Below are 16,924 nucleotides of genomic sequence, written 5' to 3' on the forward strand. Positions count from 1 at the left end.
GCGTAATTTTCAGAGGCCCGTAGCGTCTCCATTTTTCGTGATGTTGGGTGAGGGCTTATTTTTTGCGTCCCGACGTTTTTAATTATACCATTTTGGTGTCAATACAATCTTTCTATCAGCTTTTATTGCATTTTAATGCAATGTTGTGGCGACCAAAAAAAACATAATTCTGGCATTTTGACTTTTTTCCGCTGCGCTGTTTACCGATCAGATTAATTCTTTTGATAGCTTGATAGATCGAGTGATTCTGAATGCGGAGATACCAAATATGTAGAAGTTTTTTTTATTGTTTTATTTTGAATGGGGTGACAGGCGGTTGATTTGAACTTTTATATTTTATTTTTTTAAAACTTTTGGCATGCTTCAATATTATCCATGGGAGACTAGAAGCTGCCATAATCCGATCGGCTCTACTGCAGACAGGCAATGATCAGATCGCCTGTATGTAGCAGAATTGCAGACTTGCTATGAGCGCCGACCACCGCAGTTCACTGTCCTGTGCTTTTGATGAATGTTTAAAGCCCATAATTAGAGAGACACTAAGTGTTCTGGAGTACGAGACCATGTCCCCGGCCACGATACTCCAAGTATCCAAGAGCGTGGAAGCAACAGATACCTTGAATAACAATGCAAGGGCCCGGTCCAGAGCCCCTCTTATGTACGATCATACTAGGCAAGGACAAATAAATTTGACATGTTATAATTGTGCAAACCTGGACACAGAAATTGCAGCCCTCCTAGACTCAGAGGAGAGCACAATAACCCCCTCCTCCGGCGAGGGAGTCAGGGTCCCACTAAGTCATAAATGCTGTGCAGCTCTTTCTTGATGAGTCTGTTGAAATTGTCCTGATTTTCTCCCTCACCTTTTATCCAGCCACCCTGTTATGTCTGGAGGGGGAGGAGGGTGGTAGCAGTAACCTGCTTGTTGAGCCACGAGGGGATCATGACTGTATACAACTAATGTCCCAGTAAACAGGGGTGGGGGCTCAGTCATGTTACCAATGTCCCACTACATAACCCAAACCTTTAAATTTTTGAGGATGGATTTTGCGGTTTGGTGTGGACGGCTGGTTCTACACTGGGTATGCTCTCGCTTCCCTCCATGAAACCATAAAAGCAGAACCAATGCCTCCACACATGTCCGCCAAGGAAGCCAAACTCCATGCCCTAGAATCCTGCAGACATGCTAAAAAATAAACTGATGCAATTTATACAGACAGCCTCTATGATTTTAGCATAGCTCACGACTCTGGACCTATATGGAAACTTGCACCCAAAACTAAAAATCAAAGTCCGCACTCACAGCAGGTTAAATCAGAGATACTGGGTGGAAAACCACAAAACATGCGTTTCTTCAGCCAGTATTATGGATTTGGGTGCTCCTTGTGAAAAAACAGGGTCCAAAATTCAGTACAATGAAGTAGAAGTAGAAAGGAGCACTCACCATCCAGAAGAAATGTTCAATCTTTATTGCGGCATAAAATGTATAGCAAGGTCTCACAGGAAAACGTGGGTGTCACGAGACCTATATGGAAACTTGATCTTTACTCAGAGTGGCAAGTAAGCGTATCAAGAATGATAAATCCGTCCAATCCATGAGGGAGACCCTATTTTTACCCAAGAAAGTTAAAGTGATGAAAGTCAAAAGGACATGCAAAGGACAACTCAACCACAGCTAAAGGCAAACACGTGGCCTTCCAGGCTACAAAATCTTCAATTTATCAACCAAGAGACAACCCTACCTGGGTGGCAGCTGCACAGGTTGCCTCCGGCATGGACTAACAGGCTGGTGTTGAAGAATTTGCTAGATGGCAAGACAAGGGATCTGTGCAGTCACCAGAAGGGACCTTGGTACGTGGACAAAGTTTGCCTTCTGCGTGTTCTGTATCCCATGATGGCTCAATCCACCCACGGCCATACCCAACAATCACCACTGGGTGGTGGTCAAAACACATCAGAAGACCCTTTAAGGCCTCGATTTGATGGGCCCGTCCACGTTCTGCTGACAATAGAGACAGTTGTAAAGTTTGAGGGAAAGCCCAACTGGATCCACGCCCCTCACAGCAAGAAGATCGCAGAGCCCAAGAAAGCCACCAAATGATGTTGACGCACACTCTTGCCTTATTCTTTTTGCCTTGATAAATGGGGGCTCATCGAGGGCTATGTCCCAAGAGAGAAAGAATGGGGAGCTAGTTACCACCTTCTGGTTTAATACCTCAGACCCTGTAGACATTTCTAAATTTGACCAGTGTAACATGGTTCCCTGCCCTAGGGTGGAGTGGTAGCATGGGGACACCTATAGACGCAACCCAAAATTATATAGGCGTCAACACCACCAATACTGGCTTTAGGTCTGCTTGTGAATCCTGGAGTATGGTGGAGTGGAACACTGGAGAAGACTGAGCCCACAACCCATCCATAGCCCGAGAAAAGACAGACAGCAAGGGTAGAAACCTCTTTACTAGAATGACTGGTACAACCTGAATAACTCTAGAAATGTTATACAGCAGGTCGTAAGTCTGGCAACTGTCTTCCCCTATACTTAACAATAGAGAACCCCTCTGTTATGGGCACAGGGCTATATGTGATGGGCATAAATATCCCGGGGGGCACTGATAAATTAGGACACTTCCCTTAAAGATACTAGGGACCGACCTATTTTAATTAAAACGGAGACCCCGCAACCCGATACTTCCAAAGATTCATTCCTAGTGCCCCTAATCTAGGAGGATAAATGATCTGTGGAAAAAATACTCAGACCAAATTATTGGTTAGAATGGGTAAAATACTCTGCACTTGCCATGAACAAGAGTAATTGAATAGTCTGCGCCCTAGTTAGACCTCATCCAGGAACAGTGCCATTCCCTATAAGCAACCAAACAAACCCCATTGCTGTCTCCTGTTTAATTCAGCTAGTTTTTCTAACAGAAGTAGAAAATACTTCAGAGCGTAATCCGCGCCAGCAGTTGTACCCATAAACCTTAAACACGTAAAGGCCAATGGAGCTAGCCCCTATCCTGGGAATTCCCCAGAGTTTAAAAGGTACCATTGACCTAAGCATTTAGTTCCTTATACTGCAGTCCCACCACCAACACTAACTGGGTAAGAGGCCATGCCCTCCTGGGTCAGGCGGTAGATAGGGCTGACTTGTGGTGGATGTGTGGAAATGGTGATTTTTTTAATCCAGTACTGCCACTCCAGATTGTGACTCTGAATACAGACGAGCTCCATGAATATGCAATGAAAAACCAGACACAAGCGCGACTCCTGCATTCCTTCTTCTTTCGATTCGATCTTCATGTGTATATCGACACTACTGGAGTCCCAAGGAGTACCAGTTGAGTTCAAAGCCAGAGATCAAGTAGCAGCAGGATTGGATAAATTATATCTACTATGGCCAACTGTTGGATGCCAACTCTGACCAGCATATGAATGTGTGAACCGTATAGTTTCCTTGATCGTTGTGGCACGTTTTTGTCCATCCGATGTTGTGACACACAGGCCGATCTGTAGAACCCAGTGAAACAATTTAGGAAGGCCAGCTTCTTCTTTTAGGAGAATATAATGTATCTGAGGGGAGTCTGTAGGTGTGAATTTCAGCTGGAACAGCCACCCACTGCTACAAGAGAAGAGAATTGTGAGAGCAGGACTTATTTATCTATCTTAACTCCATTTTGGTTATTCTATGTGCATCTCCTCTTCTGTGAAGTGGAGTCGGAGCCAGTATATATGTTTTGAGATGAGGAGTTTCAGGAATTTCTTTGCCTTGGAGATAACACATAGCAAAGTGAAAGTAAGAGATAGAGCCACACCTAAACTCTTGAGCTGGGTGTAGCCAGTATTAACTTTAGCCAATGAGATGTATTATTATTATTTATTGTTATAGCGCCATTTATTCCATGGCGCTTTACATGTGAGGAGGGGTATACATAATTAAAACAAGTACACTAATCTGTAATAATATGTATGTATGCCAGCACATATGTAGAGATGCATTGTAGCAATATAATTGGCTCAGCTTATGTCCAGAAAATGCCTGTATAAACACTGACCAATGATGTAATAAAGACAGATCATGCTTTAAGTACAAGTGGGCTCTTCCGTGCACATATTTGGATTTTACAATTTAATTTGGAGCAGGCAGAAAGTCCCACATTACGTGACGACAACGAAGGCTGGTGCCAAAACGCATGTCGGGACCTGGCCCCATTCCAGCGGGATGGGATGAATTTAGGTTAGACTCACTACTTACAATCTAATTGCTATACTACGCTATTATCGCACAGACACATGAATGTGTAAGTTATTACACTATGAGCTTTGCTGCTACTCCTATGCATATATAACATGGAATTCCACCTTTTGGTGCATAGTGCCCATCAAATGAAAAGTTTCATGTGGTCTTTAAATAATAAATACAAATAGAATTATTCATTACAATTTATTCATTATCTGCACTATGCACTTTATATGGATTAAACTTGTGAATAAATGTCTATAAGTTTATATGCACGTTTCCTCCAGCTGTTTGTCGTCCCTTTATGTGTACCCATGGTATTTTTTAATCTTATAATAAAGATTTATATTAAAGTTTTTCTTCTACACTGTACATAAGCAAAGTGCTGTGGCAGATTTACTTGTCCTCTTAGTGATATACCACTGATAAAACATTTATCAAAACTACAGCAAGCAGCCCAGAGAGTGACATCACTGGAATTAGGGTCTCTGCTCCTACATTATGTTGCTCTCACACAGGGTAGAAAAAAATTTGGTGACAGATTCTCTTTATGGGAACGTGTCACTCCATTCATGAGGTCCAAGCCATGAACATCCTGAATCAGAGCCTGGCTGTACGACTGCAACCACGTATGTTTGACATTGAAACACTCGTATGTTTAAAAAAAATAACAAATTTGAAGAGCCAGGAACCATACGGAGGGACATGAATAGTGCAGCGCTGCCCTTTGCTGGCTTCTTCCACATTAGTGTGTGCACGTAGATGGTGCAAAGAGAAGGTGGCCATTGGAATAGCCAACATACCGGTATTCATGTTTCTCTTTTTTAGTCCCTGGTTCTTCAAACTAGGTTCTCGTGAAATTGCAAGAGTTTAAATATACAAAGAAGCTTGCTTAGACAGGCCGACCCCACTTGTGAAGCAAAGATAGACGCTTTAGGGTATGTGCACACGTTGCAGATTTGCCTGCGGATTTTTCTACACTAAATCCGCAGCTCTTGGCAGAAAATGCAGGTGCGTTTTTGAAAGCTAAATAAAGATGTATTATTGGCCCCCCCCCCCCAAAAAAAAAAAAAAAAAAAAAGATTTGTGATGTCATGTCTTGTCCATCCCACACTCCATTAGGCTAGCTTCACACATCAGCTTTTTGTTTTCAGGCTGTTTTAAAAAAAACGGATCCGACGTAAATTATGGAAAACTGATGAGAGAGAGAGAAAGAGAGGACTATTTGGACGGATCCGGAATAAAACGGATTAAACGTCTGGCCATCAAGCACAATCTGGCGCTAATACAACTCTATGGGGAAAAAACGGATCCGACGTAAATTTTTTTTTAAAAAACAGGATCCGTTTTTTTTCAAAAAATTGCCGGATTGTGCCTGAAACAAAAGGCCTGATATATGAAAGTAGCCTTACACACATAGACAGACAGATAGATAGATGGAATGAGATAGATGTAGATAGATATATGGATAGTTAGGCTAATTTCACACATCAGGTTTTTGCAGTCAGGCATAATCCGTCAAGTTTTGAAAAAAAAACGGATCGGTTTTTTTCTCGCCGGATCCGTTTTTTTTTTCATAGAGTTGTATTAGCGGCGGATTGCGCCTGATGGCCACACGTTTCATCCGTTTTTGCCGGATCTGTAAAAAAAAAAAAAAAAACTGTTTCCAGCGGACGGCGAAAACGTACAGAGGAAAGTTTTTTCTGTCCAGCGAAAAAATGCACAGCGACGGATCCGGTGAAAAACGTATGAAACTGAGATGTGAAATGATGAATCCGGCCTCCGAATCCGTTTTTTCATGCATTTTTTCCATTGAAATCATGCACATTTTCCGTTCTCTCTCTCTCTCTCTCAAAAAAAAACCAAAAAAAAACAAAAACGATCAGTTGCATCAGTTTTTTACTATTTTAAACGGATCAGTTTTTTTCAAAAATTCGCCAGATCCTGCCTGACAGAAACAAACTGATGTGTGAAAGTAGCCTAACTACCCATATATCTATCTACACCTATCCATCAGGCAGGATCCTGTGAATTTTTGAAAAAAACGGATCCGTTGCAAATAGTGAAAAGCTGATGCAACTGATCCGTTTTTTTTTTTTTGAGAGAGAGAGAGAACGGAAAATGTGCATGATTTCAATGGAAAAAATGCATGAAAAACCGGATTCGGAGGCCGGATTCATCATTTCACATCTCAGTTTGATACGTTTTTCGCCGGATTCGTCGCTATGCATTTTTTCGCCGGACAGAAAAACCGTTCTTCTGTACGTTTTCTCTTCCACTGGAAACAGCTTTTCTGACGAATCCAGCAAAAAAATGAATGAAACGTGTGGTCATCAGGCGCAATCCGGCGCAAATACAACTCTGAGAAAAAAAAACAGATCCAGTGGGGGGAAAAAAAAAAAAAACACGGACCGTTTTTTTCAAAACTCGCCGGATTGTGCCTGACGGCAAAAACCTGATGTGTGAAAGTAGCCAGATAGATATATGGATAGATATACAGGTCCTTCTCAAAAAATTAGCATATAGTGTTAAATTTCATTATTTACCATAATGTAATGATTACAATTAAACTTTCATATATTATAGATTCATTATCCACCAACTGAAATTTGTCACGGCTTTTATTGTTTTAATACTGATGATTTTGGCATACAACTCCTGATAACCCAAAAAACCTGTCTCAATAAATTAGCATATTTCACCCATCCAATCAAATAAAAGTGTTTTTTAATAACAAACAAAAAAACCATCAAATAATAATGTTCAGTTATGCACTCAATACTTGGTCGGGAATCCTTTGGCAGAAATGACTGCTTCAATGCGGCGTGGCATGGAGGCAATCAGCCTGTGACACTGCTGAGATGTTATGGAGGCCCAGGATGCTTCAATAGCGGCCTTAAGCTCATCCAGAGTGTTGGGTCTTGCGTCTCTCAACTTTCTCTTCACAATATCCCACAGATTCTCTATGGGGTTCAGGTCAGGAGAGTTGGCAGGCCAATTGAGCACAGTAATACCATGGTCAGTAAACCATTTACCAGTGGTTTTGGCACTGTGAGCAGGTGCCAGGTCGTGCTGAAAAATGAAATCTTCATCTCCATAAAGCATTTCAGCCGATGGAAGCATGAAGTGCTCCAAAATCTCCTGATAGCTAGCTGCATTGACCCTGCCCTTGATGAAACACAGTGGACCAACACCAGCAGCTGACATGGCACCCCACACCATCACTGACTGTGGGTACTTGACATTGGACTTCAGGCATTTTGGCATTTCCTTCTCCCCAGTCTTCCTCCAGACTCTGGCACCTTGATTTCCGAATGACATGCAAAATTTGCTTTCATCAGAAAAAAGTACTTGGGACCACTTAGCAACAGTCCAGTGCTGCTTCTCTGTAGCCCATTTCGGCACCTGTAGCCCATTTCCTGCACACGCCTGTGCACGGTGGCTCTGGATGTTTCCACACCAGACTCAGTCCACTGCTTCCTCAGGTTCCCCAAGGTCTGGAATCGGTCCTTCTCCACAATCTTCCTCAGGGTCCGGTCTCCTCTTCTCGTTGTACAGCGTTTTCTGCCACATTGTTTCCTTCCAACAGACTTACCATTGAGGTGCCTTGATACAGCACTCTGGGAACAGCCTATTTGTTGAGAAATTTCTTTCTGGGTCTTACCCTCTTGCTTGAGGGTGTCAATGATGGCCTTCTTGACATCTGTCAGGTCGCTAGTCTTAACCATGATGGGGGTTTTGAGTAATGAACCAGGCAGGGAGTTTATAAAAGCCTCAGGTATCTTTTGCATGTGTTTAGAGTTAATTAGTTGATTCAGAAGATTAGGGTAATAGGTCGTTTAGAGAACCTTTTCTTGATATGCTAATTTATTGAGACAGGTTTTTTGGGTTATCAGGAGTTGTATGCCAAAATCATCAGTATTAAAACAATAAAAGCCGTGACAAATTTCAGTTGGTGGATAATGAATCTATAATATATGAAAGTTTAATTGTAATCATTACATTATGGTAAATAATGAAATTTAACACTATATGCTAATTTTTTGAGAAGGACCTGTACAGTCATGGCCAAAAGTATTAACACCCCTGCAATTCTGTCAGATAATACTCAGTTTCTTCCTGAAAATGATTGCAATCACAAATTCTTTGGTATTATCTTCATTTAATTTGTCTTAAATGAAAAAACACAAAAGAGAATGAAGCAAAAAGCAAAACATTGATCATTTCACACAAAACTCCAAAAATGGGCCAGACAAAAGTATTAGCACCCTCAGCCTAATACTTGGTTGCACAACCTTTAGCCAAAATAACTGCGACCAACCGCTTCCGGTAACCATCAATGAGTTTCTTACAATGCTCTGCTGGAATTTTAGACCATTCTTCTTTGGCAAACTGTTCCAGGTCCCTGATATTTGAAGGGTGCCTTCTCCAAACTGCCATTTTTAGATCTCTCCACAGGTGTTCTATGGGATTCAGGTCTGGACTCATTGTTGGCCACCATAGAAGTCTCCAGTGCTTTCTCTCAAACCATTTTCTAGTGCTTTTTGAAGTGTGTTTTGGGTCATTGTCCTGCTGGAAGACCCATGACCTCTGAGGGAGACCCAGCTTTCTCACACTTTGCCCTACATTATGCTGCAAAATTTGTTGGTAGTCTTCAGACTTCATAATGCCATGCACGCGGTCAAGCAGTCCAGTGCCAGAGGCAGCAAAGCAACCCCAAAACATCAGGGAACCTCCGCCACGTTTGACTGTAGGGACCATGTTCTTTTCTTTGAATGCCTCTTTTTTCTCCTGTAAACTCTATGTTGATGCCTTTGCCCAAAAAGCCATACAGTCCCTTTTCATTCAGACGCCGACGGATAGTACGGGTTGACACTGTTGTACCCTCAGACTGCAGGGCAGCTTGAACTTGTTTGGATGTTAGTCGAGGTTCTTTATCCAACATCCGCACAATCTTGCGTTGAAATCTCTTGTCAATTTTTCTTTTCCGTCCACATCTAGGGAGGTTAGCCACAGTGCCATGGGCTTTAAACTTCTTGATGACAATGCGCACGGTAGACACAGGAACATTCAGGTCTTTGGTGATGGACTTGTAGCCTTGAGATTGCTCATGCTTCCTCACAATTTGGTTTCTCAAGTCCTCAGACAGTTCTTTGGTCGTCTTTCTTTTCTCCATGCTCAATGTGGTACACACAAGGACATAGGACAGAGGTTGAGTCAACTTTAATCCATGTCAACTGGCTGCAAGTGTGATTTAGTTATTGCCAACACCTGTTAGGTGCCACAGGTACGTTACAGGTGCTGATAATTACACAAATTAGAGAAGCATCACATGATTTTTCGAACAGTGCCAATACTTTTGTCCACCCCCTTTTTTATGTTTGGTGTGGAATTATATCCAATTTGGCTTTAGGACAATTCTTTTTGTGTTGTTTCATTTAAGACAAATTAAATGAAGATAATCGTACCAAAGAATGTGTTTGCAATCATTTTCAGGAAGAAAATTAGTATTATCTGACAGAATTGCATGGGTGTCAATACTTTTGGCCATGACTGTAGATATATAATAGTGAGGCCTATGTTTCTTAATGAACGTTTAATAAAATTAAAAAAAACGGAAAACAAGGCATGGGCTGCCGCGCAATTTTCTGCGCCAGAGGGGGAAAGCCGACGGCCGGGTTGCCAATATTTGTAGGGAAGCGGTTAATACCCATGGCCCCCTCCCAGGCTATGAATATCAGCCCGCAGCTGTCTGCATAGCCTGTACTGGCTATTAAAATAGGGGGACCACCCCCAAAAAATGACATGGGGTCCCCCTATATTTTATAGCCAGAAAGGCTACGCAGACAGCTGCAGGCTGATATTCATAGCCTAGAGAGGGGCCATGGATATAGCCCCCCCATCCCCCTCCCCGGCTACAAATAACAGCCCCCAGCCGCCCCAGAAATGGCGCATCTGTGAGATACACCAATTCCGGCACTTAGCCCATCTCTTCCACTCGGGTGGGTGTAGCAGTGGGATATGTGGTAATAAGGGGTTAATGTCACTTGCTATTGTAAGGTGACATTAAGCCGGGTTAATAATGGAGAGGCGTCAATAAGACGCCTATCCATTATTAATCCTATAGTAGTGAAAGCGTAAAAAAAAAAAAAAAAAAAAAAAAGACAGCCAGAAAAAAGTATTTTAATATTCTTAATTTAACCATACTTAACATACTCGATCACTGCAAAAAATTTAAACTAATAAACCAACCGTATACTACCTGTCCAATTAATAACGAGTGTCCCACGACGATATACCCTATAGAACAGTGACATCGGGTGATGTCACTGCTCTATAGACCTCCAGTGACACACTGACAGGAGACAATGGCTCCTGCTGTGTATTACTGAGGTTACCTGAGTTCATTGGTCTCACTTTATGGCATTGCTGCGTGGGAACTTTCTCACACAGCAGTGCCACAAGTGAGACTAGGGACTATTTTTTCAAGTGGCGGAGGAATGCAGTGTGGAAGGATACCTTCCATCATTGTATTCCTGGAGCCCCTGGAGAGCGGTCACATCAGCTGATGCTCTCCACGGGAGATCGTCGTGGGACACTCGTTTTAATTGGATTTCTGCGGATCAGGGAGTATATTGTTTGTTTATTATTTTAATATTTTTACAGGTGACACTGGCTTCGGGGATCAAAGTGACAAGTGGTGGTGAGTATGTACTCTATGTTGCATGCATGTAGCCTGTTGCACGCATGTAGCCTGTTGCACGCATGTAGCATGTATGTAGTATGCATGTTGCATGTATGTATGTATGTATGTATGTATGTATGTATGTATGTATGTATGTATGTATTATGTTGTATGTATTTTTTTTTTTTTACATTCAACACTTTAGCCAGATGATGGGACTACTACTGTCCCACCATTGGCTAATGTGTGACTCACTGTCACTGTAGCAGGCATAGCCAGATAGGACTTGTAGTCCCACTGGACGATACATGCACACACAAATGCACACCCGGACAGCTAGCAGACCACCCGGACAGGCCGCAGACCACCCCGACAGGCCGCAGACCACCTGGCTGCCCGCAGACCACCTGGACAGCCCGCAGACCACCGGGCTGCCACAGACCACCCGGACAGCCGGCAGAACCCGCCCGCACACACACACAGTCACCACCCACATTCTTCCCCCCCTCCCGAACTGCAGCGTTTCCTCCTTAGCTAAACAGCAGATCTTTTTTACATCTGCAGTTTTGCTGCGGAAGTGCCCGACTCAATGCAAGTCAAAGGGTGCAGAAACACTACAGTTCAGGACAAAGAATTGACATGCTGCGGAAAAAACAACGCTGCGTTTCCGCACTTTTTTTCCGCAGCATGTGCACAGTGAATTTGGTTTTCCATAGTACATGGTACTGTAGACCGCATGAAAAACTGCTGCAGATCCGTAGCGTCAAAAGCTGCAACGTGTGAACATGGCCTAAAAGCTTGTTCTGAACGCAATGGCGATCATTAAGTAGGCACTTTTTGTTTACACAGGCCAATGAGTGACAGAAAATAATTTCCCCCACCGACTTGTTTCCACTGGTTTATTACTGGGAAGAGGGAATTTTTGAGAAGGCTACTTCATTATAAATCGGCCAGAGTAAACACTCGCGTAGCAGGCTCATATTAAACTAGATTTTCCAGGCTTCTGATATTGTTGACCTACGATATAGAGGTGTCATCAATATTTTACCAGCTGTATGCAAATTCTTTGGTGGATGATCATACACCAGACAATTTATTATCAAATTTAAAAATAGGTAATTCCTGTTGAAATCCTGGAAAAAATATATTTTAGGTGGACCCAAGGTCTTTTATTTGTACATTAAAAAAAATATTAGAGGACGCGAGAAAACTATGAACACAATATGCAGTTACACCACACCATGGCTAGAATTTTGAACAGTGAAGGTTTTCTTGCCTTCAAAACCATCTCTTTAGTAGACACCCCAGCTACTGACCCTTATTCAACCAAAATAGAGTATTTTTCACACATTCGTGGTTTCCTTTAGTTAATAAAATTGTAGTAAGTTTTCGTCAACAATCTGCATTCATTTTCAAACCCCATTATATATAGATTTTCCTGTTGTGGCAGAATGCCTCCCAGTAATATAGGCTGGATGCGAGCTGTTTGTGTATCCAGGGTGCTGCTGTCTTTACGCACTCATGTGTCAGCACAGCTCTTATACAGGACCAATTTCATCTCCATTTGCTTCTCCTATTGTCTCTGCCCTCTCTGAGAATGTAGATGTTTCCACCCCTCTCCACACAGTGGATATCTGTGTATAACCTTTTCACCTTCCCTGCTGCTATCTAAACACTAAGATGAAGGAGGGTGCTCTGACATTTATTATAGTTTAATGAAAGGCCGGATTTTCTAGAGATTCTTAAATTTTGCATTTGGGAAGCAAATTAACAAAATAAATGTATTAATGTATATGTATACAGCGTGTATATAGTAATTAACTCTAAACCAGATGTATAGCCCACCAGATGTTGCTGTGGCTTCTTTTTCTGAAATAAAAGATAGGGAATGTTTTTTTCTGTAAGCCTATTGGGTACCCCGCTACGAAGTGTGCTGGCATAGCAGTTGCAGGCCTAAAGTAAAAAATAAAATGTGTAATAAAACCTAACGTGTAACAGTCATTGATAGCAAACATGCAGCAGAACGTCCGTTTCTACCTCTTCCACTAGCCGCTCTCCATAGAACTTTATCAAGAACTGTCAATCTCAGCAATGTGAACATTTGTTTTCACTGAATACAGACTTTATCCATGAATTGAGAGTGAAAGATCAACCCAGGAGGTGCAAATGTTTCTGAAAAACTATATAACAAAGTGGCTTATTTTCATTGATGAAAAACAAAAATATTACAGTTATTCTTTAAATAACCTGGAGTAAAAAAATATATTGTTCCTTTACACAAGTTATTATGGAAAGAATACCGCAATCATAAAGCTTCAGAAATACAAATTATGGATGCCGAAAAAACTTATTTTTTTTTTTTAAGAAAACACTATTGTGCAAACATAGTAAAGATATAAAAAGATCAATATTTACAGATGGTCGATCTCTTACCTTTGAATTCCATCAGCACCAAATGGAATCCTCAAGTGCTTCAGTGCTTCTCTCTTACGCCGCATCAAACATACTTCACTTTCCTCTTGTTCTGTCCTGAAGCAAAATTTATATTGAGTAATCACCAGTAACTCATACATGTAAGAAAGGCATGGCATGCATTATTTCCACAAGTAAAAGGTCACAATCATTTTACACACTTTAAAGAGACAGGTCAGAAGTTGTGATCTATGTGCAGAGACCCTCAATGCTAAAACTGAGCAGCTGTGGGGGGGAAATTTGCTTATGGCTGCAATGCCATTTTTAGCTTAATTAAAAGTGCTTCATAAGGTTTGATAAATCTTGCTCATCAGGAGTGGGGTCTTAAATTTTTATGCCCGACCCTTAGGGTGCGTGTCCGCGGTCCGCAATGACGGCGCTTTGGATGGAGCGGAAAATCCTCTGCGCCCAATGCGCCGCCCCCTTCTGTATGTGCGGTGATTCCGGATGTGTTCATTGTACACATCCGAAATCTCCACACCCCATACATAGGGCCCTGTTATTTACCTTGCGGCAACGGAGCGTCGCCGCAAGGTAAACAGACATGCTGCGTTCTAAAAAGACGCGCCGCATTTCTGTAAACGCAGGGCCGCCGGGTGCGTGTTCACACACATAGTGGGGATGGGATTTCATAAAATCGCCTCCACTATGCTGTACTACCTGGATGCTGCGGGATGAACGCTGCGGCTGTACGCAGCGTTCAATCCGCAGCTAATCCGGATGTAATCCTGAACGTGAACACATACCCTTAAAAGGAGGTAGAATTGCGACGTTCTAAACTCTGCAATTCTTAAATCTGTCTTAGACTAATTTGCATAGCTAACTTTCCAGGACCCTTACTCTGCATGGTGCCAAGGCACAGATTCTTAATTCCTTTGTTTTAGCAATAGGTTGACATCTTACTGTCCAGAATACTCAAATCATAAAGTATATGTTAGTTACAAACACTAAATACAATATTGTGCCTATTCATAGATCACACATCAAAACTAGTGATGATGAACAAATATACTCGTTACTCAAGATTTCTCAAGCATGCTCGGGTGTCTTCCGAGTGTTTTTTAGTGCTCGGAGTTTTAGTTTTTCTTGCCGCAGCTGAATGATTTACATGATAGCCAGCTTGATTACATGTGGAGATTCCCTAGCAACCAGGCAACCCCCACATGTACTTATGCTGGCTAACAGATGTAAATCATTCAGCTGCTGCAAGAAAAACTAAAACTCCGAGTTTTGACTGGAAGGTAACAGAATACCAAACCACTACAATGTTTCGGTTTCTTTTCTCTTTCACCCCCATACTACTTTCCTTCTTACTATCTCCTGCAATCCCTCCACCTAGTAAAGAACTAGTCATTTCTTCCTCCATCCTCCCCAGCCATCTCACCTTCTCCTCAGAACTGTTTCTCCACATACAATCCTTTCTCTCCAGACACACACTGCCCCATCATGTTCTATCCTGCTCCCACCTTCTAAGGCCGGCTTCACACTCAGCGTATGAAAATACGGTCCGTATATTACGGCCGTAATACGCTGAAATGTCCCGAAAATAGTGGTCCGTAGCTCCTCCGTAGGCAGGGTGTGTCAGCGTTTTTTGCGCATGGCATCCTCCGTATGTAATCCGTATGGCATCCGTACTGCGTGGTTTTCTCGCAGGCTTGCAAAACCAACATACCGCTATAGAAGTGATCCATGTGTCCCAAAAAGAAAAAAAAATATATATATACTGTCTATATATATATATACAGTGGGGCAAAAAAGTATTTAGTCAGTCAGCAATAGTGCAAGTTCCACCACTTAAAAAGATGAGAGGCGTCTGTAATTTACATCATAGGTAGACCTCAACTATGGGAGACAAACTGAGAAAAAAAAATCCAGAAAATCACATTGTCTGTTTTCTTAACAATTTATTTGCATATTATGGTGGAAAATAAGTATTTGGTTAGAAACAAACAATCAAGATTTCTGGCTCTCACAGACCTGTAACTTCTTCTTTACGAGTCTCCTCTTTCCTCCACTCATTACCTGTAGTAATGGCACCTGTTTAAACTTGTTATCAGTATAAAAAGACACCTGTGCACACCCTCAAACAGTCTGACTGCAAACTCCACTATGGTGAAGACCAAAGAGCTGTCAAAGGACACCAGAAACAAAATTGTAGCCCTGCACCAGGCTGGGAAGACTGAATCTGCAATAGCCAACCAGCTTGGAATGAAGAAATCAACAGTGGGAGCAATAATTAGAAAATGGAAGACATACAAGACCACTGATAATCTCCCTCGATCTGGGGCTCCACGCAAAATCCCACCCCGTGGGGTCAGAATGATCACAAGAACGGTGAGCAAAAATCCCAGAACCACGCGGGGGACCTAGTGAATGAACTGCAGAGAGCTGGGACCAATGTAACAAGGCCTACCATAAGTAACACACTACGCCACCATGGACTCAGATCCTGCAGTGCCAGACGTGTCCCAATACTTAAGCCAGTACATGTCCGGGCCCGTCTGAAGTTTGCTAGAGAGCATTTGGATGATCCAGAGGAGTTTTGGGAGAATGTCCTATGGTCTGATGAAACCAAACTGGAACTGTTTGGTAGAAACACAACTTGTCGTGTTTGGAGGAAAAAGAATACTGAGTTGCATCCATCAAACACCATACCTACTGTAAAGCATGGTGGTGGAAACATCATGCTTTGGGGCTGTTTCTCTGCAAAGGGGCCAGGACGACTGATCCGGGTACATGAAAGAATGAATGGGGCCATGTATCGTGAGATTTTGAGTGCAAACCTCCTTCCATCAGCAAGGGCATTGAAGATGAAACGTGGCTGGGTCTTTCAACATGACAATGATCCAAAGCACACCGCCAGGGCAACGAAGGAGTGGCTTCGTAAGAAGCATTTCAAGGTCCTGGAGTGGCCTAGCCAGTCTCCAGATCTCAACCCTATAGAAAACCTTTGGAGGGAGTTGAAAGTCCATGTTGCCAAGCGAAAAGCCAAAAACATCACTGCTCTAGAGGAGATCCGCATGGAGGAATGGGCCAACATACCAACAACAGTGTGTGGCAACCTTGTGAAGACTTACAGAAAACGTTTGACCTCTGTCATTGCCAACAAAGGATATATTACAAAGTATTGAGATGAAATTTTGTTTCTGACCAAATACTTATTTTCCACCATAATATGCAAATAAAATGTAAAAAAAAACAGACAATGTGATTTTCTGGATTTTTTTTTCTCAGTTTGTCTCCCATAGTTGAGGTCTACCTATGATGTAAATTACAGACACCTCATCTTTTTAAGTGGTGGAACTTGCACTATTGCTGACTGACTAAATACTTTTTTGCCCCACTGTGTATATATATATATATATATATATATATATATATATATATATATATATATATATATATATATATATATATATATATATATATATATATATATATATATAATTAGACACATATATGTATATATATTAATATTTATTCCAGCGCTATACAGCTTGAAAGCCGGTAATTCAATTACCGGCTTTTTC

At 41.9% G+C, this 16,924-nt stretch overlaps 1 protein-coding gene across 2 annotated transcripts in view; it reads right to left on the reverse strand.

The window, feature by feature from the left end:
• The window catches only part of SCAF11 (SR-related CTD associated factor 11), a 207,905-nt gene that overhangs the window by 102,462 nt on the left and 88,519 nt on the right, over positions 1-16,924 (reverse strand). For both annotated transcript variants that reach the window (XM_069764481.1, XM_069764483.1), the window contains exon 9: positions 13,356-13,451. In XM_069764481.1, coding sequence (XP_069620582.1) covers positions 13,356-13,451 — 96 coding nt within the window. The remainder of the gene's footprint in view (positions 1-13,355; positions 13,452-16,924) is intronic.

This window comes from Ranitomeya imitator, chromosome 4 (assembly GCF_032444005.1).
Source record: "Ranitomeya imitator isolate aRanImi1 chromosome 4, aRanImi1.pri, whole genome shotgun sequence".
Classification (NCBI taxonomy): Eukaryota; Metazoa; Chordata; class Amphibia; order Anura; family Dendrobatidae; genus Ranitomeya; species Ranitomeya imitator.